This window comes from Ranitomeya variabilis, chromosome 4, assembly GCF_051348905.1.
Source record: "Ranitomeya variabilis isolate aRanVar5 chromosome 4, aRanVar5.hap1, whole genome shotgun sequence".
NCBI classification, from domain to species: domain Eukaryota; kingdom Metazoa; phylum Chordata; class Amphibia; order Anura; family Dendrobatidae; genus Ranitomeya; species Ranitomeya variabilis.
Window position 1 is genome coordinate 593,252,851 of NC_135235.1, and position 26,119 is coordinate 593,278,969.

At 44.6% G+C, this 26,119-nt stretch overlaps 1 protein-coding gene across 1 annotated transcript in view; it reads right to left on the reverse strand.

Moving 5' to 3' along the window:
• The window catches only part of DOK5 (docking protein 5), a 154,072-nt gene extending 139,971 nt beyond the window's left edge, over positions 1-14,101 (reverse strand). The window contains exon 1 of the mRNA XM_077253171.1: positions 13,800-14,101. Coding sequence (XP_077109286.1) covers positions 13,800-13,865 — 66 coding nt within the window. The 5' untranslated portion in view covers positions 13,866-14,101. The remainder of the gene's footprint in view (positions 1-13,799) is intronic.
• Positions 14,102-26,119: the final 12,018 nt, after the last annotated feature.

Consider the following 26,119-nt stretch of genomic DNA (forward strand, 5'->3'; position numbering starts at 1 on the left):
CACGATTGCGCTGCCTAAATCTGACCAGGCGAATCATCGAGAACCGGGTAGCTCTATCCCCGTCACCGCCACTGGACTGAGACACCTTCCGGCGGTGTCAGAGACTACTTCACATCACGTACGTCATCTCGGTAACCTAGGACCTCTCCTCGGTGAACCAGAATTCGCCGCTTCTGTCAAGAGACATCACCTTGCTTCAGGAACAGGACAGAGACTTCACACGTCACTTACGGCGCCACCGTGGGATTTCACGCTTCCACAGCCCGGAAACCATCAGACTGGTAAATTTACCTATTTCATAACCGTTTGTTCTTACCCTAACACAATACCCTATTTTACTCCCTTCTTAACCCTTTCTCTCCCTGCGTGAAGTGTCCCTTGTAATACACCCGTTAACTCTTGTTCTGCCTCCTGCTCGTCACTGCATCCCGCGTTCCTGCTATTCTACACATTGATTCTACTTTTCTATCACTAACACAAAAATGATGACATTTGTGAGCTCAGCTCTAGATTAGAGTAGAAGACAAAACAAGATCAGTACAAGTGTAGAATATTGTGCATTTACTGAGTCACCGTGAGAGCAGTGGGATTATGGGCTCTGCAGTGGGATTACCAGCGAGTGTATGGGATGTACAGGGATCGGCTCAGCCACTATGGATCCAACATGTCATAAATCATCGTCGGGACGGGGATCTATTAATAATTCAGAGTGCTGCCATCGATAATTAATAGTTCTTCTTGTGGGTCCTGGCAGGGATGGAGGGTTTTGAGGGATATTTAGTGCAGTGATTAACTAACACTGTGCAGCGGGATGTAGCAGGGGCCGTTTTCGTCAGTTTTTATATTAATGCTGCAGATACCGGTTCGGGTTACATTTTGCATAAAATGTTTCTGTAGATTTTTCCAACTAATATTTCTTATCTACTCTGCAATGGATCTAAAATAAACAGTAATTTTCCAAACGTTAATAATTTCTTACCGTTCTGATTATGCAGCTTCTATGCAGACCTATATAACTGCAAAGTGCAGAAATTGGGGAGAAAGGAGTTGAGCCAGAAATGTGTGCTGTTAACAGGACTCAAATATTGACTCTGATTTCTTTTTATTTTTGCTCCTTTTTAATCTTTGGCTGAATCTTCTGCCAAGTCTGAGTTGGCAGAAATTGGTGGCCGGTCAGATCTGAGTAAGATATACATACTGCGGTAGAGAGTCGGCGGCGGGGAGTGACTTGAAGGGTTGTCGTAGGGTTCTGTACATCATGATAGTGTGACAAACTTATGATATATGGAGCGCACCAGAGAGGGGGACTGGGGAAGTAATCAGAGATGCTGAGGACTAATATTGCATCTCAGAGTCATCTCCAGGCCTGAGAGTAAATATCTGCCAAGGAGTCTTCACTGCAGGAAAGGAACGTTCCTGATTCAGATCTCAAGATTTTATCACTTATGAGAAGGAAAATTGGGAATTATCTTTTCTTTTTGAAGATTGTTTACCTGTAGGTGGCAGTCATGTCCGAATCTCCGACCCATTCTATTCCACCTCACTTCTCCCGTAAGGAACTATGTAAGGACAACAAAGCCCCCAAAACTTAAAGACGTTGTCCACTACTTTATCATTGATGGCCTGTCGTTAGGATAGGTCATTAATGTCTGACACTTGGCACCCACTGATGAACTGTTCCCAGTGTTGACCAGAACTTCTCAGTTACGGAGCTGCTCCGGCTTCTGATAGTGACCGAGGCCTACACATCCGCCCCTACTCAAATCAATAGGGTGTGGATATGCAGTACCCGGCCACGGCCACAATCAGAAGCCGGAGAAGCTCCATAACTGAGCAGTTCTGACCACCGCCAAAACCTAGAACAGCTGATCGGCAGGGGTGCAGGATGTCGTACCCCCACCGATCAGTCATTGATGACCTATCCTAATGACAGGTTATCAATATAAAAGAAGTGGACAACCTCTTTGACTTTTCTGTCATTTAAAGGGAACCTGTCATCATTGTTATGATATGGGGGCCTAGGAGTAGCATGGGGAACGCTCTGGAGAAGGTGGTACCTGTACTGACCGCAGACCCTGAACTTAACACCGCAACTAGAAGCAGCTGTGGGATGTAGAGCAAAAAACAGTTTACAGTTATTTTTAAAGCTCAAAAATTTGGACCTATCCCCCAAAAAACAAATCAGGAGTTGGAATTCTAGGCTCCAAAACCGGAGTCTGAACGATATAATCGGAAATACCCTGTACTCTAGCAGCAAGTTGATCCACACAAGAAACCAATCCCTGAATATCCATGCCAGCACCTAACTCCTGAGCCACCCAGAGGTAAAGAGGAAAAAAAAAACACAACAGACTACAGAAAAAAAAAATGGCTCAGCACTTTTTTTTCCTTCTTCTGAGATGCGATTAACTCATTGTCAGCCAGTTGTACTGTTATGATATGGTGGCCTAGGAGCAGCATGGGGAACGCTCTGGAGAAGGTGGTACCTGTACTGACCGCAGACCCTGAACTTAACACCGCAACTAGAAGCAGCCGTGGGATGTACCTAACACTCCCTAGACACCTCGTCACAGCCGGAGATCTAAATACCCCTAGAGATAAGAAAAGGGAAAACTATCTTGCCTCAGAGAAAACCCCCAAATGATAGACAGCCCCCCACAAATATTGACTGTGAGAGGAGAGGGAAATAACATACGCAGACTGAAATCAGGATTTAGCAAAGGAGGCCATACTAGCTAAATAGAAAGGATAGGACAGAGTACTATGCGGTCAGTATTAAAATACTAGAAAATATCCACCACAGAAAAATACAAAAGCTCCACATCTAACTAAAGATATGGAGGGTATATCTGCATCTCCAGAGATACCAGCATGGCTGAACAAATCCTTGCACAGACCAAGCTGGACAAAACAAACATGAAAATGAACTGAACTATTAAGCCCACAGCATGTGGACAGCAAAAAGCAAAGCCAGAACTTATCTTTGAAGAAATTCACAGCAAGCAGGAGAGACCAGGAAAGGATGTGAATCCTCCAGGAACAATGGACAACTGGCACTGACTAAAGGGTGAAGCCAGACTAAATAGCCCAGTCTGAAGTGGACACACCTGATGACTGCTGTGAAAGACAGACAGCAGCGCTACCACTTATAACCACCGGAGGGAGCCCAAGAGCAGAATTCACAACACATCATATGGCATTCTATTTAGATCAGAACTTCTATATAAAGCCCTGGACTAGTGGTACCATTGTGCCCACTAATGCACTGACCAATGTGCCAACTATGGGTAGGCAAAAAAGAGTTGATTTATAATTGTACATATGATTAAAAAAAATGAATGGACCTTAGGGGCCAGAGATTGGCCCCTAATGGGGTTGTCTAGTGAATGACTTTTGGGCCTCATCAAAGATAAGAGTCCAGGCCCAATGAAAGACCTTATGGTACTCTGCTGGACCAGTCTGACCCTGTGCCCAGAGGTGGACATATCATTGATGCAACCTGTGTAGGCATACAGGGGCCCAAGAGTTAAGTGGGGGTCACTATCACAGCCAAACCAGGTAGAATTTTGCATTATGATGACCTATTAGGCTTCTTTCCGTCGGTCGTCCTGCGTCAGAGTGCAGTGAACTGACGTATCGACGGACGTTGCAAAATTAGAGGAAAATGTGTGCAACGTATCCAGTGTTATGACGGATGCGTCACATGAGTCCCGGGCTGAATTTCAAGTTTAAATTTCGAGAGAGAGACTTTTCCCGGGGTTGGAATTTGCTTCCTGGCATGCACAGATGTAAAAACTGCATCCGTCAGTGGATTCCTGCGTTTCACAGTGACCGCAGGATCCAGTGCCCATAGGCTCCCATTCTGTGCAACGACGTATGCCGCAGGAGGCGTCGGGGAATGTTTTTCCACTGCAGACAAAAAACGTTCTTTTGAACGTTTTTTCCAAAAGACGTCAAATTCCGCAGGATGTGGCCATCCGTCATGATACGTCGCTAATACAAGTCTATGAGAAAATGCAGGACCCTGCAATTTTTTTGGCAGGATCCTGTTTTCTCAAAAGACGACGTATCTCGACGGGGCTACAAAGACGGAAGTGTGAAAGAGGCCTTAGGCTACTTTCACACTAGCGTTTTCTTTGATCCATCGCAATCCGTCGTTTGGGGCAAAAAACGGATCCTGCAAATGTGCCCGCAGGATGCGTTTTTTGCCCATAGACTTGTATTAGCGACGGATCGCGATGGATGGCCACACGTCGCGTCCGTCGTGCAACGAATCCGTCGTGTTTTGGCGGACCATCAGCTTGAAAAAACGTTCAAGTGAACGTTTTTTTGTCCATCGCGTCCGCCATTTTCTACCCCGCATGCGCGGTCAAAACTCTGCCCCCTCCTCACAGGACTTCAGAATGGGTAGCGGATGCCCACGTCGTGCACAAATTTCACAACGTGCTTCGGTACGTCAGCCCGACGCATAGCGACGGACCCGTATCGACACAAGTGTGAAAGTAGCCTTAGACTGCAAGTGGCCCATATACTGTTCTTACACAGATGCCCCTTATGTCGGTGCCCGCCAGTGCCTGTGCCATACCATCTCACAGACTATAAGGGTGTGTATACATGTTAAGTATTCGGCTTCAGAAATTTCGCCACCATTTCTGCATCTCAGGAAAAATGCAACATTTTAGGGAGGGACAGAACAGTTGTCTGAACTTCTTATGAAACAACAGGTGGATCTTAGACTACCCAAGACGCCAATATACAATGCAGCTAAGCTCGAGTCACTGGTCAGAGCAGAGTCCTAATAAAGTAATGCGTTAGTTTAAGGTATGGGGATGAACAGAACAGTCGTCTGAGCTTCTTATGAGACAACAGGTGGATCTTAGACTTCCTTTGACTCCAACAGACAATGCAGCTAAGCTCGAGTTTTTTACAGTTTTGGTCTGATCATTTCTTTTCATGTATTTTTATAATCATTTTTATTACCTGTGTCATGAATTGTAGATTTTTTTCAGGAGTGACATGTCCTTCACATTAACCCTGTGTATACACAAAGTATAAATCTTGATGGCAGGGAATGACATTAAGGAGCCATTAGCAGCAAATCCTTATCCACTACTTAACTCTAAGAAGGAATTCCGCTCCGGAGCTGAACTCTCCCTAGAAAAATGGATTTAAATTAAGATATTGAGCGCAAGACGGGCTGAGCTTCTGAAGATGAGCAGAAGACGGGCGCTCTAAGTGCGCTCTTTGTATTTCGCCTTTTGTACAGTTTATTGAGGGAAGCCACATTGATTTTCAAACAGCAAAGATAAAACCCCCTATATTAACGACTCTGGTAAAAAGCATTTTATTAGCAGGCAAGGAGCGATGAGTCACGGCGAGCGGAGCCGCCGCCACCAGGGAACCTGCGTCTGGAATGGATTTTTTTGAAGCAGCGGGCGGTTCATAAAATGTCATAAGACTAATATTATAGAATCTATCTGATATACTTTACAAGAAAGATTTAAAATGCAGTAAACAGCAGAATATCTATACATTGTCATGTATGTACTGTGTGCAGGCGGAAGTGGCAAGTGCCCCCATATTAGAACAAGCCACAGTGCTCATCGATGGCAGGCACAGAGCCCACATATCCGAACAAGCCATAGTGTCCCCATATATTAAAACAAGCCACAGTGCTCATCGATGGCAGGCACAGAGCCCACATATCCAAACAAGCCATAGTGTCCCCATATATTAGAACAAGCCACAGTGCTCATCAATGGCAGCAACACAGCCCACATATCCAAACAAGGCAAAGTGCCTCCATACTAGATCAAGCCACAGTGCTCATCAATGGCAGGCACAGAGACCACATATCCGAACAAGCCAAAGTGCCCCCATAGTAGAAGAAGTCACAGTGCTCATCAATGGCAGGAACAGAGCCCACGTATACGAACAAGCCAAAGTGCCCCCATATTAGAACAAGCCACAGTGATCATCGATGGCAGGCAGAGAGCCCACATATCCGAACAAGCCAAAGTGCCCCCATATTAGAACAAGCCACAGTGATGATCGATGGCAGGCACAGAGCCCACGTATCCAAACAAGCCAAAGTGCCCCCATATTAGAACAAGCCACAGTGATCATCGATGGCAGGCAGAGAGCCCACATATCCGAACAAGCCAAAGTGCCCCCATATTAGAACAAGCCACAGTGATGATCGATGGCAGGCACAGAGCCCACATATCCGAACAAGCCAAAGTGCCCCTATATTAGAACAAGCCACAGTGCTCATCAATGGCAGCAACAGAGCCCACATATCCGAACAAGCCAAAGTGCCCCCATATTAGAACAAGCCACAGTGCTCATCGATGGCAGGCACAGAGCCCACATATCCAAACAAGCCAAAGTGCCCCCATAGTAGAAGAAGTCACAGTGCTCATCAATGGCAGGAACAGAGCCCACATATCCGAACAAGCCAAAGTGCCCCCATATTAGAAATAACCACAGAGCTCATCAATGGCAGGCACAGAGCCCACATATCCAAACAAGCCAAAGTGCCCCCATATTAGAACAAACCACAGAGCTCATCAATGGCAGCAACAGAGCCCACATATCCGAACAAGCTAAAGTGCCCTCATATATTAGAACAAGCTACAGTGCTCATCAATGGCAGACACAGAGCCCACATTTCTAAACAAGCCAAAGTGCCCCCATATTAGAAATAACCACAGAGCTCATCAATGGCAGCAACAGAGCCCACATATCCGAACAAGCTAAAGTGCCCCTATGTTAGAACAAGCCACAGTGATCATCGATGGCAGGCACAGAGCCTACATATCCGAACAAGCCAAAGTGCCCCCATATTAAAACAAACCACAATGCTCATCGATGGCAGCAACAGATCCCACATATCCGAACAAGCCAAAGTGCCCCCATATTAAAACAAACCACAGAGCTCATCAATGGCAGGCACGGAGCCCACATATCCGAACAAGCCAAAGTGCCCCCATATTAGAAAAAAACATAGTGCTCATAAATGGCAGCAACAAAGCTTACATATCCGAACAAGCCAAAGTGCCCTCACATTAGAACAAGCCACTGCTCATCAATGGCAGGCACAAAGCCCATGGCAATGAGAAAACGCATAATAAATAATGATAAGCGAATGTACTCGTTACTCGAGATTTCTCGAGCACGCTCGGGTGACCTTCCGAGTATTTTTTAGCGCTCGGACAGGCAACCCCCACATGTACTTATGCTGGCTAACAGATGTAAATCATTCAGCTGCGGCAATAAAAATGAAATTTCCGAGCGCTAAAAAAATACTTGGAGGACCCCCGAGCGTGCTCATGAAATCTCGAGTAACGAGTACATTCGCTCATCACTAATAATAAACACAAAAAATCCGATAAATGAAAGTTTTTACACCAGAAGACTGGAATAAAATATTTTAAAAGTGAAAAAACAATTGTGCGATGTTAAGTTCACAAAAATTTGGGAGACTTTTGGCCTTTTTACGCCAGTCAGTGGGTGGAGGATGGGTGGGATGGAGTATGGTGGTGTTAATGCTGCCAATTCATGATAAGTTAACCTATTATGTTAGCATAACTCACGCCATCAATGTAGCTCTAGTCCCTGTCTGTAGTAGCATTTCTGACGAGGTGCAGGGAGATGCACCCTACTGAGGAGACCCTCCAAGTTTATTAAGTGGAGTGCGCCTCTTGAATACGGAGCGTCCTACCCCAAAACGCCCCTCATTAAGACTGGAGTGCGCAACTTAATGAAGTGGGCTGAAAGACTATAAGGAGGTTGTAGCGCTTTTTATTACACAATAATACATGGAATTTTTCTATTAAGGGCTATTCATTTTATGCATTATTAGAAGTCCTGATTCTACACACTCAATAATCCAGAGAGTCCAATAGTCCGGCATTCCACTAATGCAGCCGGTTTTGGACTGTTGTAGTCTCGCCGTCTTAGGAATGACATTTTCTATGTGTGGTGGGAGAGCCCAGTCCCCAGGCCCGGATCATATTCAGCAGAGATGTGCCAGATGGATTTATTTTAATCAATGCACTTTATATAAATCTACTGTGTCCTAGAAATAACCATGTCGCGGGCGGGGGAGGGGAATCCAGCAGACGGAGGATTTTATAGATGTCTCGAGACTCAGGGGGTCGGTGTTCCTTTTTCATCTGTCCTTGTGAAACCCTCGGACTCGGGGTGAGGAATGTCCACTACGTGAAGACTTTGGCTCTAGGCCCAGAGGAGACCAGGAATCTCCATGTTGTGTAATCCAAACTGATCTCATATTGCTCAGCTCACTGTTGTGTTAGGGAATGGCGGTCACCAAAAATAAGAATCACAGAAACAATGGGAGTTTCATTCCATAAAATCAGTGAACTTATTTAGGCGGAGTGTCTATATACTTATGTGAAGATGGAAAGTGGGAAACCAGCACCTGACGGGTGGACAAGAGGGTTGAGTTAGATTTTCCCAGCAGCACAGAGTATTTCAGAATAGGAGTATACTGACCATATTGGATGGGGGAGGGTAAGGAGACCTACAGTCAGTCCAGAAATTGAGGTCCATATACCATTCATGAAATGTGGAAGTGTGATGCTGGGCTAAGAATTAGTACAAGAGTACATCAGCAACACATAGTATTTTAGGAGGGAAATGTGATGATCTTCTGAAATGTTACATGGGGGAAGTAGTGTGGTCCCCCAGCAGCACATTGTATTTCAGGAGAAGAATGTGCTGATTTTGTGGGAGGTTACAACCTGAGAGTTACCGTACATAGCCATGACCATCAATTTTCAGTTGTCACTGAGCTGGTGGGTGAAAATTAGCTGCTATAATGTCTCGCACACTCAGCTCACACAGACATGAGAGGCTCATGCTCACCTGTTTCACATTCAGATGCAGCAGTAGTATGTAGGATATTATACAGTAGTACTGAGCAGTGTAGCTGTGAGTCCAGCACCTGATCCTTCAGTGAGTAGGCAGTGTTTCTTGGCTTGAGCATCACAGATTTTTAACAGGTTTTTTTTTAGAGTGAATGATGAGATTAGGAGACGAGGGAGTAGAAATATGGCTCATAAGCGGAGAAAGAATCAGAATTTTCTGATAAGATGTATTACAAAACTTCTCACAATCGTTTATACTATTCATTTACACACAGTTTGTTTAAATAACAGTGACCACTTAAGAGAATATTGTGCTGATCTTCTGATGTGCAATCTACTCTGCCTTCTCACACAGATGTAGCAGAGCTGAATTTAATATTAGATACTTTGGTGACTACATTGCTTTTCAATTTGTGATATCTCAGAGGTGTGATGAGTTTACCTGCAGTCCTATGTAACAACACAAATATCACCAGAAATTGAGCCAAAGGAGAAGATCAGCTCTGGAACAATTATTATTCAGAAACAATGCCATTTTGCCTCTGTCTTTGCTGTCTATGAATGCTGATTGTCAACAATCACTGACCTGAAGATGTCCATACACCTGAGATATTGATCTGCCCACCACCGGCAGATCCAGCTTCATTTGATCATTAGTCAATCCGATTTGTGGTGGTCACACACGTAGGATGAACAGCAAATCTTAGGCCGCCGTACACATTAGAGGGCTCTCGGCTCAACAGTGCTTTGGCCAATTGATCATCCAACAGCCATCTTAGCGGTCTCCACCATACACATGAGCGCTCCACTGGCCGAGCGCTTGTGTTCTTTATGAAAAAGCCGCCGACTGACATGTCGGCCGGAGGATTATCTAAGAGAGAACAATGCGATCAGCAGTCCGGACATGTGCGATTGACATCTCTCCCAACGATCAGTTGGCCGATGCCCCCAAACACATTAAATCGTTGTTCACCCTCGTCGATATTGGCAGGTTCAGCCAACATTAGTCTAAAATAGTCAGAATCTTATCTTCCAATGGTCAGCATATAAATATCTCTGGTCTTAGAGAATTTCGGGCAGATATTTCCTCAATGTTTCTTGTGTTCTCCAGGATTTTTCTGCCTTCACACCGTAACCTCAGCAGATTCCCAGCACAGGAGGCAGCCTCAGGAACATAACGCTTTCATGTCTACCATGTGAAATATTTATTCAGCCCGCAGGCTTCTTTTCTTTGTGCTGGTTTCTATTAATTCTGAGACTAAAGGAGTTAACGGGAAGGGGGGTTACATTGTTACATGGGAATGTTATGTGGCAAAGTTTTAGGTTTCCCATGGAACAATAATGATTCTTGGAGGTGGAGAATGGACACAGGAGCATCACATGATAGTAGCGATATTATAGAGAAACCAGAGAAGAATAATGATTACAATTATTTTTTTTCCTTATAATTATATTTATTTTTTCATTTAATGGAGAATTCCACATCTTGGACTTCGGATGGACTGTAGGATAACAATGGTGCTGCTGATTCACAAAATGAGGAGTCCACAGGGCTTAAAAATGGACACAAATCCCTGGAAACCAAAATATTTCAGGTGTCTAATCAATTGCTCCTTCCCCAGTTCAGCCCTCTAATCTACTTAAAATGGAACTCCCCTTTAAGAGTATCATGTTCTTAACCAATTGTTCAGCTCCAATGCATTTGTTATCTGATAGTCACCGACCAAATTAAGGTGGCCACACACATTAGACTAAGATTGGCCAAACGCACTGATATCGGTGGAATTGGCTGACAGTCTATATGGCAGCCCCCTGACTCTCCTTCGATAGATGATGACGGGGAGAGAGAAGTAATAAGCCTGTTGGATTTCCGATGGCCAATCCTTTTGTTCTCTGAAGGACCCAGCCTGTTGGATTTCTGATGGCTGATCCTTTTGTTCTTTGAAGGACCCTGCCTGATGGATTTCTGATGGCCGATCCTTTTGTTCTTTGAAGAACCCAGCCTGTTGGATTTCCGATGGTCGATCCTTATGTTTTTTGAAGGACCCAGCCTGTTCGATTTCCGATGGACGATCTTTTTGTTCTTTGAAGGACCCAGCCTGATGGATTTCCGATGGCCGATCCTTTTGTTCTTTGAAGGACCCAGCCTGTTGGATTTCCGATGACCGGTCCTTTTGTTATTTGAAGGAGCCAGCCTGTTCGATTTCCAATGGACGATCTTTTTGTTCTTTGAAGGACCCAGCCTGATGGATTTCTGATGGCCGATTCTTTTGTTCTTTGAAGGACCCAGCCTGTTGGATTTCTGATGGCTGATCCTTTTGTTCTTTGAAGGAGCCAGCCTGTTCGATTTCCGATGGATGATCCTTTTGTTCTTTGAAGGACCCAGCCTGATGGATTTCTGATGGCCGATCCTTTTGTTCTTTGAAGAACCCAGCCTGTTGGATTTCCGATGGTCGATCCTTATGTTTTTTGAAGGACCCAGCCTGTTGGATTTCCGATGACCGGTCCTTTTGTTCTCTGAAGGACCCAGCCTGTTGGATTTCCGATGGACGATCTTTTTGTTCTTTGAAGGACCCAGCCTGTTGGATTTCCGATGGCTGATCCTTTTGTTCTTTGAAGGACCCAGCCTGTTGGATTTCCGATGACCGGTCCTTTTGTTCTCTGAAGGACCCAGCCTGTTGGATTTCCGATGGACGATCCTTTTGTTCTTTGAAGGACCCAGCCTGTTGGATTTCCAATGACCAGTCCTTTCGTTCTCTGAAGGACCCAGCCTGTTGGATTTCTGATGGCTGATCCTTTTGTTCTTTGAAGGACCCAGCCTGTTCGATTTCCGATGGACGATCCTTTTGTTTTTTGAAGGACCCAGCCTGATGGATTTCCGATGGCCGATCCTTTTGTTCTTTGAAGGACCCAGCCTGTTGGATTTCCGATGGTCGATCCTTATGTTTTTTGAAGGACCCAGCCTGTTCGATTTCCGATGGACGATCTTTTTGTTCTTTGAAGGACCCAGCCTGTTGGATTTCTGATGGCCGATCCTTTTGTTCTTTGAAGGACCCAGCCTGTTGGATTTCCGATGGCTGATCCTTTTGTTCTCTGAAGGACCCAGCCTGTTGGATTTCCAATGGCTGATCCTTTTGTTCTTTGTGAGACAATCTGCCAGCCGCTTGGCTACAGAGAACAAAAGAGCAGAGTTTTCCTATGTATGGGGGAGCCGATAGACATAGACATGCTGACCGATTGTTCCACCGACAGCAATCTTTGGTATATGAATGGGGCTTTACAGTAATGAATCAATCAGGATTTCTCAATTCCTCAAATTACTATTTCCTGAAGACTTGAATATTACAGTGTAAGGTCTTGGAACTACTTTTTTTAGCTACAAAATATCTGATTTAAGAGAGACATCCATTTTTTGTCATTGGTGACTGACCCACTCAGGTCATACACATGAAGATAAGTTACATTTGTCATTGTTTTGCTTTGGGATCAGTTTACCTGCAGTCCTATGTAACCTCACATATCACATTGGAGATCAATATAAACTGTAGCAAATGGGAAACTCATCTTCTTTTTATAAAATTAAGAGTTGCTTTAATAATTCTGCTACAATTACTATTACTTAGCCCCTTAACCCTGTCTTTGCCTGTGGATAGTCGATTATCACTGGCCTATACAAGGCCATAGACATGACTTATTTATTTGCAGAATCAGCAAAATTTGGTGAAACCATTATCTGTGCTAATAATACTAATGATGAGTGATATTATTATTGTAATATTATATAATATAATATAATATCAATATACTAAGTTACATTCTAGTACATTACAAATTATTATTATGATTAAAATATTAATTATTAACAGTATTATTATTATATTTTGGGACATAATATACTAGAATGTAACTTAATATATTGATACCAGGCAATTTCTATAATATTACAAATAAAATCTGACATATAGTAAAATTACAGATGAAAAAAATGTACAATCTCCACAATTATTTTAATAAATAAATCTAAAACATTATTTTCCAAAAATTATTTTTTGAATGATAAATCACTGCGGTTTCATAATGTGTATGTCAAGGTTTCATCGTGTTATCATGATGATGAGGACGATGATGATGATTGTTACTATTATTACGCTATATACACTATTCGGTATCTACAATTCATTCATTTTCCACCCATATCATTCAGTAAAGCAATGGTTGCCAACCTGTGGCTCTCAGACTGTTGCAAAACTACAACTCCCAGCATGTCTTGATCAGTGGGAGAACAGCACAGGCGTAACAGCTGCCTTTCATTCATAAATCTCTACCTTCCCTGATGATCAGATGTGTGACCCTCCCTCCTCAGTAACAATGTGGCAAAAAGCAGCAACGATAGACACAGACTCACAGCTCCTTACACCGAGGCTCCGGGTACCCAGCGCCCTATTGTGTGTGATGTCGGGAGGAGCTGGAGGCAGAATCCTTTTAAGTAGGAAGATTGATTTCTGAATGAGACAATGCTGCTTGCTCTAGCTACATGTGCATTGCCGTAGTCCTTCTGGCTATGGCAGCAATGTAGCCGTCAAGCAGTAAACACCTGTTTATTAGATACAATATATCCAGCTTAAGCATTATGTGGATCCAGAAGAAGTAGATTCCTAGTCAGTGGACAGGTACAAGGAGGCACTATGCTTAGGAGGAAACATCAGCACAGAGTTTGTATGTTCTCCCCTTGTTCACATGGATTCACTTGGCATAAGTGTATTTTATAAAATGGGACCCAGTTCTAAATATTGAGCCCCTTAGCGGACAAAGTTCAATATTACTTATAAATCCTACGTACAGAATTGTGGAATATATCAGCCCCATATTGAAAAAAAAAAGACAATTAATAAGGAGCAAGTAACTTACCCCGAGTCGCCTGCTTCTTATCCTGACATAACCCTGTTTGACAATATCGTTAAAATTTGAACCCATCACCAGCAGGAGTCAGAGGAAACCAAGAGTAGGAAAGTTGGGAGGATGGAGCTAAGTCCAAGCAAAGGGAGAGCTCATCAGACTTTTCCTCCTTTCGCTTTTTTTTTTAAATCCACTTTGGAGAGAAGGAAAAAGAAAGTGTGATGTAAAAAGGAGGCTGCGAAAAGTAATGAGACTGGGGCAGGCGGCAGCGCCGTCAGCTGACAGATCTGCCTGGTTTCTATTCTGGGATGTACCATTCTGCTGCAAGTCGCCGTCGTGCAGGGGGAAAGGCGTTGTGCATTGTGGTAACCTGCGGCAGCCATGGCAGCATCCACCCTCTGCTCCTCCACAGTGTGGGAAGCACTGAGGGAAAGCAAACACTCTCTCCTTCTCTCTCTCTGATTAACATAGAAGCAAAGCAAACAGTAGCATCCAATGTATCTTCCACAAAGGTCACTGCAAAATTACTGACACCCGAGCTGCTGAAATCCTCTGTGGAGCTCTGCGCGCTGGATGGGAGACTGGAGATGCTGTTGTTCTCCCCTCTGGCATTGATCTAACATCTTATCATAACCTTAGAAACCCTCGCTCTTTTATAGCATTTGAAAAAGAAATTCACTCTTGCGCTTTGCATTGTCCATAGAAGGCAATGCTGTGTATTTATTTCATCAGCACCGCTGTGCTATTTCTTCATTTGTGTGCATACCGGAAAGGTAATGCAGCCCATGGCGCAGGAGTTAAAAAAAATTATATCTTTGTAGAAAGCAACATTTACACTTTAAGGTGTGGTCCGATACACAAATACATTTTAATTCTCAATCTTTATCTATTTATGTCTATAATCTAATCTATTTTCTACTATATGTTAATCAAAAAGTCCCTATCCTTCCCTCACTACACTATTTGCTTTATTTTTACTGCTTCCTTTTAGATGACGCTTTGTTTGATGAGAATCCTAGTGCATGCTGGGATACTCAAACAAAGCGTCATCAGAGGGCGGAGGCTGCAGTAGATTTTTGTCACTGTGCAACGTGCACAATGACAGTGCACTTTCTCACCGGATCTGATCAGAAGCAATGAGCCAACAACAGAGCGCACTGGCAGTGTGCATTGTAAGATGAATACCAGGCTTGCAGAGATCATCGTCAGCCCTGCAAGTGATGTCCATGGTCTCTGTACACAGGTGATCCTCTTATACTTAGAACTAGATGGACTTAAAGTCTTCCTTTAACCTTAATAACTATGTTACTGCGCACTGACTGTGCGCTCAGTTGCTGGCTTTTAAAGGAAACCTGTCACCCCGTTTTTTCAAGATGAGATAAAAATAGCGTTAAATAGGGGCAGAGCTGTGCTTTACATTAGTGTATTTTTGTGCCTTTATTCCCCACCTATGCTGCCGAAATACCTTTGTAAAGTCGCCGTTTTGGGCTGTCACTCACGCTGGTCTGGTCATATGGGCGTGGTGACATCGCTGTTTCTCCCCCAGATCTTGCTCATCTTTCCGTTGGTGGCGTAGTGGTGTGCGCATGCCCAACAGGCGAATCCACTGCGCAGCTGAAGGAAAAGAGCGCGATCTGCGCTATTCAGCGGTTTATCAGTGGGCGCGGCCATCTTCCTGAGGCCGCGCGTGCGCAGATGGTAGTGCTCGGTTTCCCGGGGCTTCAGGAAAATGGCCGCGGGATGCCGCGCGTGCGCAGATGGAGATGGCGGCGGCCATTTTCCTGAAGCCCCGGGAAGCCGAGCACTACCATCTGCGCACGCGCGGCCTCAGGAAGATGGCCACCCCCACCGATCACCAGGGGAATAGCGCAGATCGCGCTATTTTCCTTCAGCTGCGCAGTGGATTCGCCTGTTGGGCATGCGCACACCACTACGCCACCAACGGAAAGATGAGCAAGATCTGGGGGAGAAACAGCGCTGTCACCACGCCCATATGACCAGACCAGCGTGAGTGACAGCCCAAAACGGCGACTTTACAAAGGTATTTCGGCAGCATAGGTGGGGAATAAAGGCACAAAAAATACACTAATGTAAAGCACAGCTCTGCCCCTATTTAACGCTATTTTTATCTCATCTTGAAAAAACGGGGTGACAGGTTCCCTTTAACTTCTGATCAGGGCCAGCAAGGTAGCGCACTGTGCATATTGTACAGTGTCAGGAACCAACAGAGCATACGTTCGAATTGACAATGGACACATGATCAGTAGCGCAGGGACGAACCCTGCCCTTGAAACCAAGGTGACTGTTGACACTTCATTTTAGGGAGAGGGCAGAGGTTGTAGCAGTGACCAGATAGATTGAGTACTGAGGGAAGCATAGAGACTTTTCAATTAAATCATATTGGAAAGTAGATTAGATTATGGCAGTAAATAGATAGAGCTTTAGAATGAAAATTAATGTTTTAGACCACCACTTTAAAGGCAGTTTCTCAGCCCAAACTGACAGTATAAACTAGGCGCATAGCCTTGTAGTGGATATGGGCTCTATAAAAATCACACCTTATGCCGGGTACACATTACTGCAGCACCCACCTGGGCCATGGGGTACTCGGAACCGGGTCTGATGGTTCATAACGCGGTGGTCACGGCAGCAGTGACCCGGTCTGTGGCCCTGAGCGCACAATTAAAAGGGATGGATGATGTTGGAAATAAAGTTTGTAGGGGATAAGGGAAATGTTCGTGATGCCACCTGTGGTGTTCGGCTATAAATGGCCGACGCTGCTTAAAGGGACTGCTGGGGTCGATGGTGATGTAGCTGAGATGGTTTGGCTCCCCACAGGTGGAGCGGGGGTCCCAGGGCTACCAGAACTGTCTATGAGGGATTGTGGATTTTGGGGTACAGGAATAATCGGAGGACACAGGGACTGTAGTTTCTTTACCTTTAATTGTGTAAGATGTGAGATCTTAGGACCTTTCAATACATTAGCGCACTGTGCACATTGGATTTTCCATCCATTTGTACAAAGGGGTTATCCACGTGATATATTGCGCCAATGCCGTAATAATGTAAGTAGAGATAGGAGTTCAGGACCCTCTGAGAGGATTCCCCTGGTTCATACATTTCATCCTTATATGTATAAACTCCATAATAAGATCCGCAAACATTGGCACATATTGCAGGATAGCTTCCCAGGAGTACCGGAATTTCAAGTTCCTTTTTTACCTTGTTTTAGACGGCCGAGTAATTTAAAGAATGAAATCATAAGAGCGGACATCGGTTCACCTTCTAGTGTTGCACGACAGACTTTTTTACAAACACCACGGAAAAGGACTTTTCCGTGCCTACAATGTGCACAGTGCGCTAATTTATTGAAAGGTCCTAAGATCTCACATCCATTGACAGGTACCGATATCCCTATCCAAGGATTTTTTACTTGCAATTCTAAACAAGTAGTTTATGCGATAAAATGCCCCTGCGGCAAAATTTACGTAGGTGAGACAATGCAGGCGATCAAAGATCGTATTTCACATCATAAATCGGATATTCGTTGTGGGAAGTATCACCTTCCGATTCCACATCACTTTCGTGAAGCAGGACATTCAGTGGCGCAATTACGGTTCTTAGTGTTAGAACAGATTACTCTGAATAGAAGAGGGGGCAACCTAAATAAAAGATTATTACAGAGAGGCTTATTGGATCCACTTTTTACAAAGTTTGGAACCTAAGGGCTTGAATAGGGACTTTAACCTTACGGGTCTCTTCTAAATATTTTAGTTGAGATTAATTTATCCTCATGGTTAGGATTAAGGTTGTATATGTATATTAATGTTAAATTCCTGACCCAGAGACTGATATGATGGCTTCATATCAAATGTCATGTTTTTTGTCTTTTTGTTACTAATCATCTTTTATTTTTTATTTTTTCTGTTTATTTGTTATACTAATCCTAGTAATCAGGGAGATGTTATGCTATATATTCAGATATATTTATTGTCGGTAGCCCATGTATCCATACCAAGAAAGAATGATGCACTATTTAACTTATGCTGTTAAATAAACTGCTGATGTTATTTATATTGGGGATAAAGAATGCGCATTGGTATATCAGTTTATTCATTCTGGTTTAATCATTCTTTTTATTTTTTTGTTTCTTTAGGCCGCCAATTGATTCTTTATTTTACACTATACTCACCAGATCCGCACGTTCCAGCGCTGAATATTTTGTTTCACTGTGGACTGGGACTTCCCTTCCTTACTAGGAGATTCAACGCTAAGGCCGGCCTCACACTAGCGAGTTTTACGGACGTATGAGCGCATGAACTACGTCCGTAAAATTCGCATTACACACGGCCCAGTGAATCTCTATGGCCCAGCTCATATCTGCCGTATATTACGCATCCGTAATATATGGTCTTGTACGGCCGTAGAAAATCGCAGCATGTTGCGTGTCACCGTATTGCGCAAAAAAATCGCCAATGAAAATCTATGGGGGCGAGAAAAATACGGATTCCACACGGACCAGCAGTGTGACTTGCGAGAAATACGCAGCGGTGTTAGTGAAAAGCCGGTAATTCAATTGCCGGCGTTTCATTTCTCCTTCCCAAACCCGACATGATATGAGACATGGTTTACATACAGTAAACCATCTCATATCCCCCTTTTTTTTTGCATATTCCACACTACTAATGTTAGTAGTGTTTATGTGCAAAATTTGGGCGCTGTAGCTGCTAAAATAAAGGGTTAAATGGCGGAAAAAATTGGCGTGGGCTCCCGCACAATTTTCTCCGCGAGAGTGGTAAAGCCAGTGACTGAGGGCAGATATTAATAGCCAGGAGAGGGTCCATGGTTATTGGCCCCCCTGGCTACAAACATCTGCCCCCAGCCACCCCAGAAAAGGCACATCTGGAAGATGCGCCTATTCTGGCACTTGGCCACTCTCTTCCCACTCCCGTGTAGCGGTGGGATATGGGGTAATGAAGGGTTAATGCCACCTTGCTATTGTAAGGTGACATTAAGCCAGATTAATAATGGAGAGGCGTCAATTATGTCACCTATCCATTATTAATCCAATTGTATGAAAGGGTTAAAAAAAAGCCGGATTACTCACCGGTAATGCTCTTTTAATGAGTCCACGACAGCACCCCACATGAGAGAGAGGGATCCGCCCCATAGGAACAGGAAACCTACAGAATAAAAGGAGGCGGTCCCCTCTCCTCCTCAGTTTAGTTTACAGAGTAAAAAAGGGAACCGCCAAAGCTTTAGTATTAATTCTTATTCAGCAAAATATCTTAAACTCTATACAACCATTATTTGTGAATTTAAAAGGAAGAGCTGTGCATAACTTAGGGAGGGTAGTAAATGGGTGCTGTCGTGGACTCATTAAAAGAGCATTACCGGTGAGTAATCCGGCTTTTTACCCTTCGCCACGACAGCACCCCACATGAGAGATTTTCAGAGATTCATTATTTGGGTGGGATTACTGTATTAAGAACAGCTCTACCAAAGGTCAGATCAGAAGATGTAGATAGATCAAGTCTATAATGGTTGTAAAAGGTAGAAGGTGTAGACCAAGTTGCGGCCTTACATATTAAATGGATCGGTACGTCCGCTTGTTCCGCCCAGGAGGAAGCCATGGCTCGTGTCGAGTGCGCTTTAATACCCGCTGGAGGAATCTCGCCTTTTGATGTATAGGCCAAGCAGATAGCATCTCTGATCCATCGAGATATGGTAGCTCTCGTGACCCCATGTCCTTTCTTGTGGCCCTGAAAGGAGATAAACAGAGCCCTACTCTCCCTCCATGTCTGACACCTTTCTATATAGGTCAGGATGGCTCTTCTGACATCTAAGGTGTGGAATTTATGCTCTTCTGGAGTTACAGGTGGATCAAAAAAGGAAGGGAGAAATATCTCTTGGGACCTGTGGTAGGTGGACGCTACCTTAGGGAGGTATGAGGGGTCTGGTTTTAGGACTATCCGATCCTGGAATATCAGTAAGAAGGGTGGGTCTACTGATAGGGCCTGGATGTCGCTAACCCGTCTAGCTGAGGTTAGGGCTACCAAGAGGGCTACTTTATATGTCAGGATTTTTAAAGGTATTGAATCTAGTGGCTCAAATGGGGAGCTAGTTAAAGCCTCTAGCACTAGATTTAAATCCCACGGGGGTAGACGGGGGATATGGACCGGTTTACTACGTTCACAAGATTTTATGAATCTGGAGATCCACCTATTAGCTGCTATATTGCATCCATATAGGGCTCCTAATGCCGAGACCTGAACTCTCAAGGTATTTACAGATAATCCTAACTCTCGGCCTTTCTGCAAGAACTCTAAAATAGGTGTGATTGGAACTTGCTTAGTGAACGGTACTGCGTGAAAGTCTAAAAATTTATTCCATACCCTACTATATATTAGGGTGGTAGATCTTTTCCTGCTCAATAAGAGGGTGTTAACTAGTTCTGCTGAGAACCCTCTTGATCTTAGTAGTTGCCTCTCAAATTCCACGCCGTCAAGTGAAGACCTTTCACTTGCGGGTGGAAAAAGGGGCCTTGGGACAGCAGTTCCTTGTCTGATGGGAGGATCCATGGATCGCATAGGCACATGGTCTGGAGACAAGAGAACCATGGTCTTTTCGGCCAGAATGGTGCAATGAGGATCACTCTTGCTTGTTCTCTCCTGATTTTTCTGATCACTAGAGGAATCAGAGACATTGGAGGAAAGGCATATGCCAGCTGGAACCTCCAAGGATGGTGGAGAGAGTCCAACATATCTGGGTGATCCATGACGTTCAGGGAAGCGAACCTTTTTACTTGCCGGTTGTCTCTTGTGGCAAATAGGTCGATTTGTGGTATCCCCCATGACTCTGTTATCACACTGAATATGGATCTGTTTAAGGTCCATTCCCCTTGACGTAGCTCGTTTCGGCTGAGGTAGTCTGCCCTGATGTTTTCTACACCTCTGATATGCAGGGCTGTTAGGGATGTTAGATGAGTCTCTGCCAGCTGAAAGATGTCTGCAGCTATGGTCATTAGACTTCCTGATCTTGTGCCACCCTGACGATTCACATATGCCACTGTGGTGGAATTGTCCGAGTAAATTCTTACATCTGCTCCTTGAATCTGCGGAAGAAAGTGATTTAAGGCACATTCTACCGCTTTTAACTCCTTCCAATTGGAGGAACATGACAATTCTGCCTGGTCCCAAGTATCTTGGGCCAGACTGTTTTTCATATGTGCTCCCCACCCAATAGGGCTGGCGTCAGTGGTAATTATTTTAGACGGGTCTATTATCCATGGCACACCCTCTGAGAGGTGGTCCATGTCTAGCCACCAGGATAGTGATTCTAAGACATCTTTGGAAAGAGTTATTTTGCTTTCTAGATGTCCGTTTTTACCCTGAGCCGACAATACCTCATACTGTAATTGACGAGTATGAAATTGTGCCCATGGTACAGCAGGGATACATGATGATAATGACCCCAGTAAGGACATGCTCTTCCTTAGTGTCATGTAGGGGTTGCGTATTGCGTCTGATACCCTTGATTGTATAGTCAGTTTCTTTGCCTGGGGGAGGAAGCATCTCTGACTTACTGAGTCTAGCTGGATTCCTAGAAATGTCTGGACGGTTTCTGGATTCAGCCGGGATTTTTCGAAGTTGATGATCCAACCTAACTCCTGTAGGGACGAGATCGTGTTAGATAGACGATTTTTACACTGAAGCATGGAATTTCCCACCACTAGAAAGTCATCTAGGTAGGGTATTATCAAGGTATCTTGTTGACGTAGATGAGCCATTACTTCTAATATCACCTTAGTGAAGATGCGGGGAGCCATAGAAAGCCCAAATGGCATTGCAACATACTGAAAGTGACGAACCTGTCCTTCCAGGATGACTGCTACCTTTAGATACTTTTGATGTTCCGGATGTATGGGAAGATGATAATAAGCATCCTTTAAGTCTATTCCGGCCATGACACACCTAGGAAACAAGAGTTTTATGGTTGAACTAATAGATTCCATTTTGAAGGTATGATTACGCAGGAAGGCATTTAACCTCTTGAGGTTTATGATGGTTCTAAATGAACCATCAGGCTTATTGATCAAGAATAAAGGGGAATAGAACCCCCTCCCTTCTTGGTCTTGGGGAACTTCTATCAGGACTTTTTTAGACAGAAGAGATAGGATCTCTGATTCCAGAGCCCTTTGTTGGTCTTGACCTTTTGGAGATGTTACTATGAAGGAATCCCAAGGGATTCGCTCAAATTCCAATTTTAGGCCGTATTGTACAATGTCCAGAATCCACTGGCTGGATGTTATTTGTTCCCATCTGGGGAAGAAGAATTTCAATCTGCCGCCTACGTCCTGGTTAGCGGTATTTGCGTTTCGGGTTATGGGACCCGCTAAAAAAGGCACCTTTTTGCTTCGGGTCCTTCGATTCCCATCGCTCCCTTTGTTCGAACGGCTTGTTCCTGGTAAAGGGACGTCTTTTGAAGGCTCTCCTGTAGGATGGAAGATACTGGTTAGGGAAGCCTTTTTTCCTTTCACCTGCTTTACTTAGGAGCTCATCCAGTGCTTTTCCGAAAAGGAACTCACCCTGGCAGGGGATCGCACAAAGTTTCGCTTTGGCCTGTGCGTCCCCTTTCCAGTTCTTTAGCCAGAGTGCTCGCCGGGCTGTGTTCACTAGGCCGGCTGACCTGGCTGCTAGGCGTAGCGAGTCCACAGAGGCATTAGCCAGGAATGCTACTGCTTCTTTGATTAGAGGGAATTTCGGCAGGATTGACTCTCTCGAAGTTCTACCTCTAATCTGTTCCTCCAATTGCTCCATCCACACTAGCAGTGACCTTGCAGTGCAGGTGCTGGATATGGCGGGTCTGAACGCCCCCGTGTTGGCTTCCCACGACCTTTTTAGTAAAGCTTCCGCTTTACGATCCAGCGGGTCTGTCAGGACTCCTGAATCTTCCACCGGTAAGACCGACTGTTTGGTTGTGGAGGCTACAGCGGCATCCACCTTCGGCACCTTTGACCAGGTATTTAGTTCCTCGTCACTGAAGGGATAGCGTCTTTTAGAGGATGATGGTAGAAAACCTCTATTTTGCTTATCCCACTCTTTTTTTACTATTTCTTTAATAGTTTTTATGACGGGGAAGGACCTACGTTTTTTCTGTCCTAACCCCGCGAACATGATGTCCTGAGCCGTTTTACTTCCTTTCTCCTCTGAGCACCCCATCGTGCTTCTGACCGATTTTATTAAATTGTCCACACTGCTGTTGGGAAGACAAAGTCCCCCTTCAGCCTCGGATGAGCTCGGCTGGGATTCCGCTTCGTCTGAGGATATACATACGTCCTCTGACTGTGAACTGCCCGGAGATTTGGACCTACTAGGCTGACGGGTACTGGTAGTACTAGTCTGCGCCAACCCCTGCATTTCTTCCCGGATTATAGCTCGGACATCTGACGGAGTCATTATGTTTTCCTGTCGTAAGGTTTGCACGATACACTCCGAACATAGTTTTTTGACATAATCATCCGGGAGGGGCTGTGTACATAAAGCACATTCCTTGTGCTTGGACTTGTGTGTCCTTTTCTTAGTCTAGAGGAAGGATACAGGAGGAACATATATCAGCATATAGGAAGAGACTCTTTCAAAAACTCACCCAGTGAAGCTGACAGGTACCGGTTCTGGAGGCGGATTTCGTTTGGTGGTAGAACCCTTCCCTGGAGGTCGATCACCACTCTTTGTGCTGCTCCTAGCGCTCCTCTCCTTGCTAGGAGAACGCTGTTGCACTGCGGGCAAGTGCGCATCGTCGGCCGGTGAAGCCATCTTACACACACCGGCCCGACGCTAGCGCTGCATTTTTAAAACTGCCGCCCATTATCCTGCCTCCCCGGACCAACCCGGAAGTGCTCCAGCGACTTCCGGGTTAGACGCGCCGCTCTTACTCACCATGCGGCGGCTAGGGATATTAAGCCGGCCGCTGCAGCGCGCGCGTCCTCACGGTGCCGGGCGGACCCACGGTGACCGGACCCGGACCGTGGATGTTTGGCCAGACGAGGGGGGAGGCTGCAAGCAGGGGCTCCCCCGCCGCTGCTTCTGGAACCGCAGCCCCTGCCGTTCCCACAGACACCGACGCAGGCGGGTGCATGGCCCAGGGATCCTCTTCATCTGTAGGTAAGCCGGGTCCCTGTAGGAACAGGAAACCTAAACTGAGGAGGAGAGGGGACCGCCTCCTTTTATTCTGTAGGTTTCCTGTTCCTATGGGGCGGATCCCTCTCTCTCATGTGGGGTGCTGTCGTGGCGAAGGGTAAAAACACACACACATTATTAAAAAGTATTTTAATGAAATAAACACACAGGTTGTTTTAATATTTTATTGCTCTCTCAATCCACCTGAAGACCCTCGCTCTGCAAAATAATAAACCAACAATATACATACCTTCTGTTGATCTGTCACGTCCCACGAAGTAAATCCATCTGAAGGGGTTAAATCATTTTACAGGCAGGAGCTGTGCTAAAGCACTCGCTCGTGCCTGTAAACCCCGGGTACTGAAAGGAAAGCTGGGTGATCTGTACTTACATTGAGTCGCGATGAGGCGCCCTCTGCTGGATGAACTCATATGAACTCGAGCGTGGGAACTTTTCCAAAACTCCAGTTCATGAGAACATCCAGCAGAGGGCGCCTCACCGCGACTCAATGTAAGTACAGATCACCCAGCTTTCCTTTCAGCACCCGGGGTTTACAGGCACGAGCGAGTGCTTTAGCACAGCTCCTGCCTGTAAAATGATTTAACCCCTTCAGATGGATTTACTTCGTGGGACGTGACAGATCAACAGAAGGTATGTATATTGTTGGTTTATTATTTTGCAGAGCGAGGGTCTTCAGGTGGATTGAGAGAGCAATAAAATATTAAAACAACCTGTGTGTTTATTTCACTAAAATACTTTTTAATAATGTCTGTGTTTTTTTTAACCCTTTCATACAATTGGATTAATAATGGATAGGTGACATAATTGACGCCTCTCCATTATTAATCTGGCTTAATGTCATCTTACAATAGCAAGGTGACATTAACCCTTCATTACCCCATATCCCACCGCTACACGGGAGTGGGAAGAGAGTGGCCAAGTGCCAGAATAGGCGCATCTTCCAGATGTGCCTTTTCTGGGGTGGCTGGGGGCAGATGTTTGTAGCCAGGGGGGGGCAATAACCATGGACCCTCTCTAGGCTATTAATATCTGCCCTCAGTCACTGGCTTTACCACTCTGGCGGAGAAAATTGCGCGGAAGCCCACGCCAATTTTTTCCGCCATTTAACCCTTTATTTTAGCAGCTACAGCACCCAAATTTTGCACATACACACTACTAACATTAGTAGTGTGGAATATGCAAAAAAAAAGGGATATGAGATGGTTTACTGTATGTAAACCATGTCTCATATCCTGTCGGGTTTGGGAAGGAGAAATGAGAAGCCGGCAATTGAATTACCGGCTTTTCACATATATCGCGCTGAATTAAATATAAATACAGAATATATATATATGTGTCTCAATGACATATATATATATATATATATATATATATATATATATATATATATATATATATATATATATATATATATATATATATATATATATATATATACATATACATATATATATATATATATATATATATATATATATATATATATACAGTGCCTACAAGTAGTATTCAACCCCCTGCAGATTTTGCAGGTTTACACATTTGGAATTAACTTGGCATTGTGACATTTGGACTGTAGATCAGCCTGGAAGTGTGAAATGCACTGCAGCAAAAAAGAATGTTATTTCTTTGTTTATTTTTTTTTTTTAAATTGTGAAAAGTTTTTTCAGAGGGTCATTTGTTATTCAACCCCTCAACCCCCCAGAATTCTGTTTGGTTCCCCTAAAGTATTAAGAAGTAGTTCAGGCACAAAGAACAATGAGCTTCACATGTTTGGATTAATTATCTCTTTTTCCAGCCTTTTCTGACTATTTAAGACCCTCCCCAAACTTGTGAACAGCACTCATACATGGTCAACATGGGAAAGACAAAGGAGCATTCCAAGGCCATCAGAGACAAGATCGTGGAGGGTCACAAGGCTGGCAAGGGGTACAAAACCCTTTCCAAGGAGTTGTGCCTACCTGTCTCCACTGTTGGGAGCATCATCCGGAAGTGGAAGGCTTATGGAACTACTGTTAGCCTTCCACGGCCTGGACAGCCTTTGAAAGTTTCCTCCCGTGCCGAGGCCAGGCTTGTCCGAAGAGTCAAGGCTAACCCAAGGACAACAAGGAAGGAGCTCCGGGAAGATCTCATGGC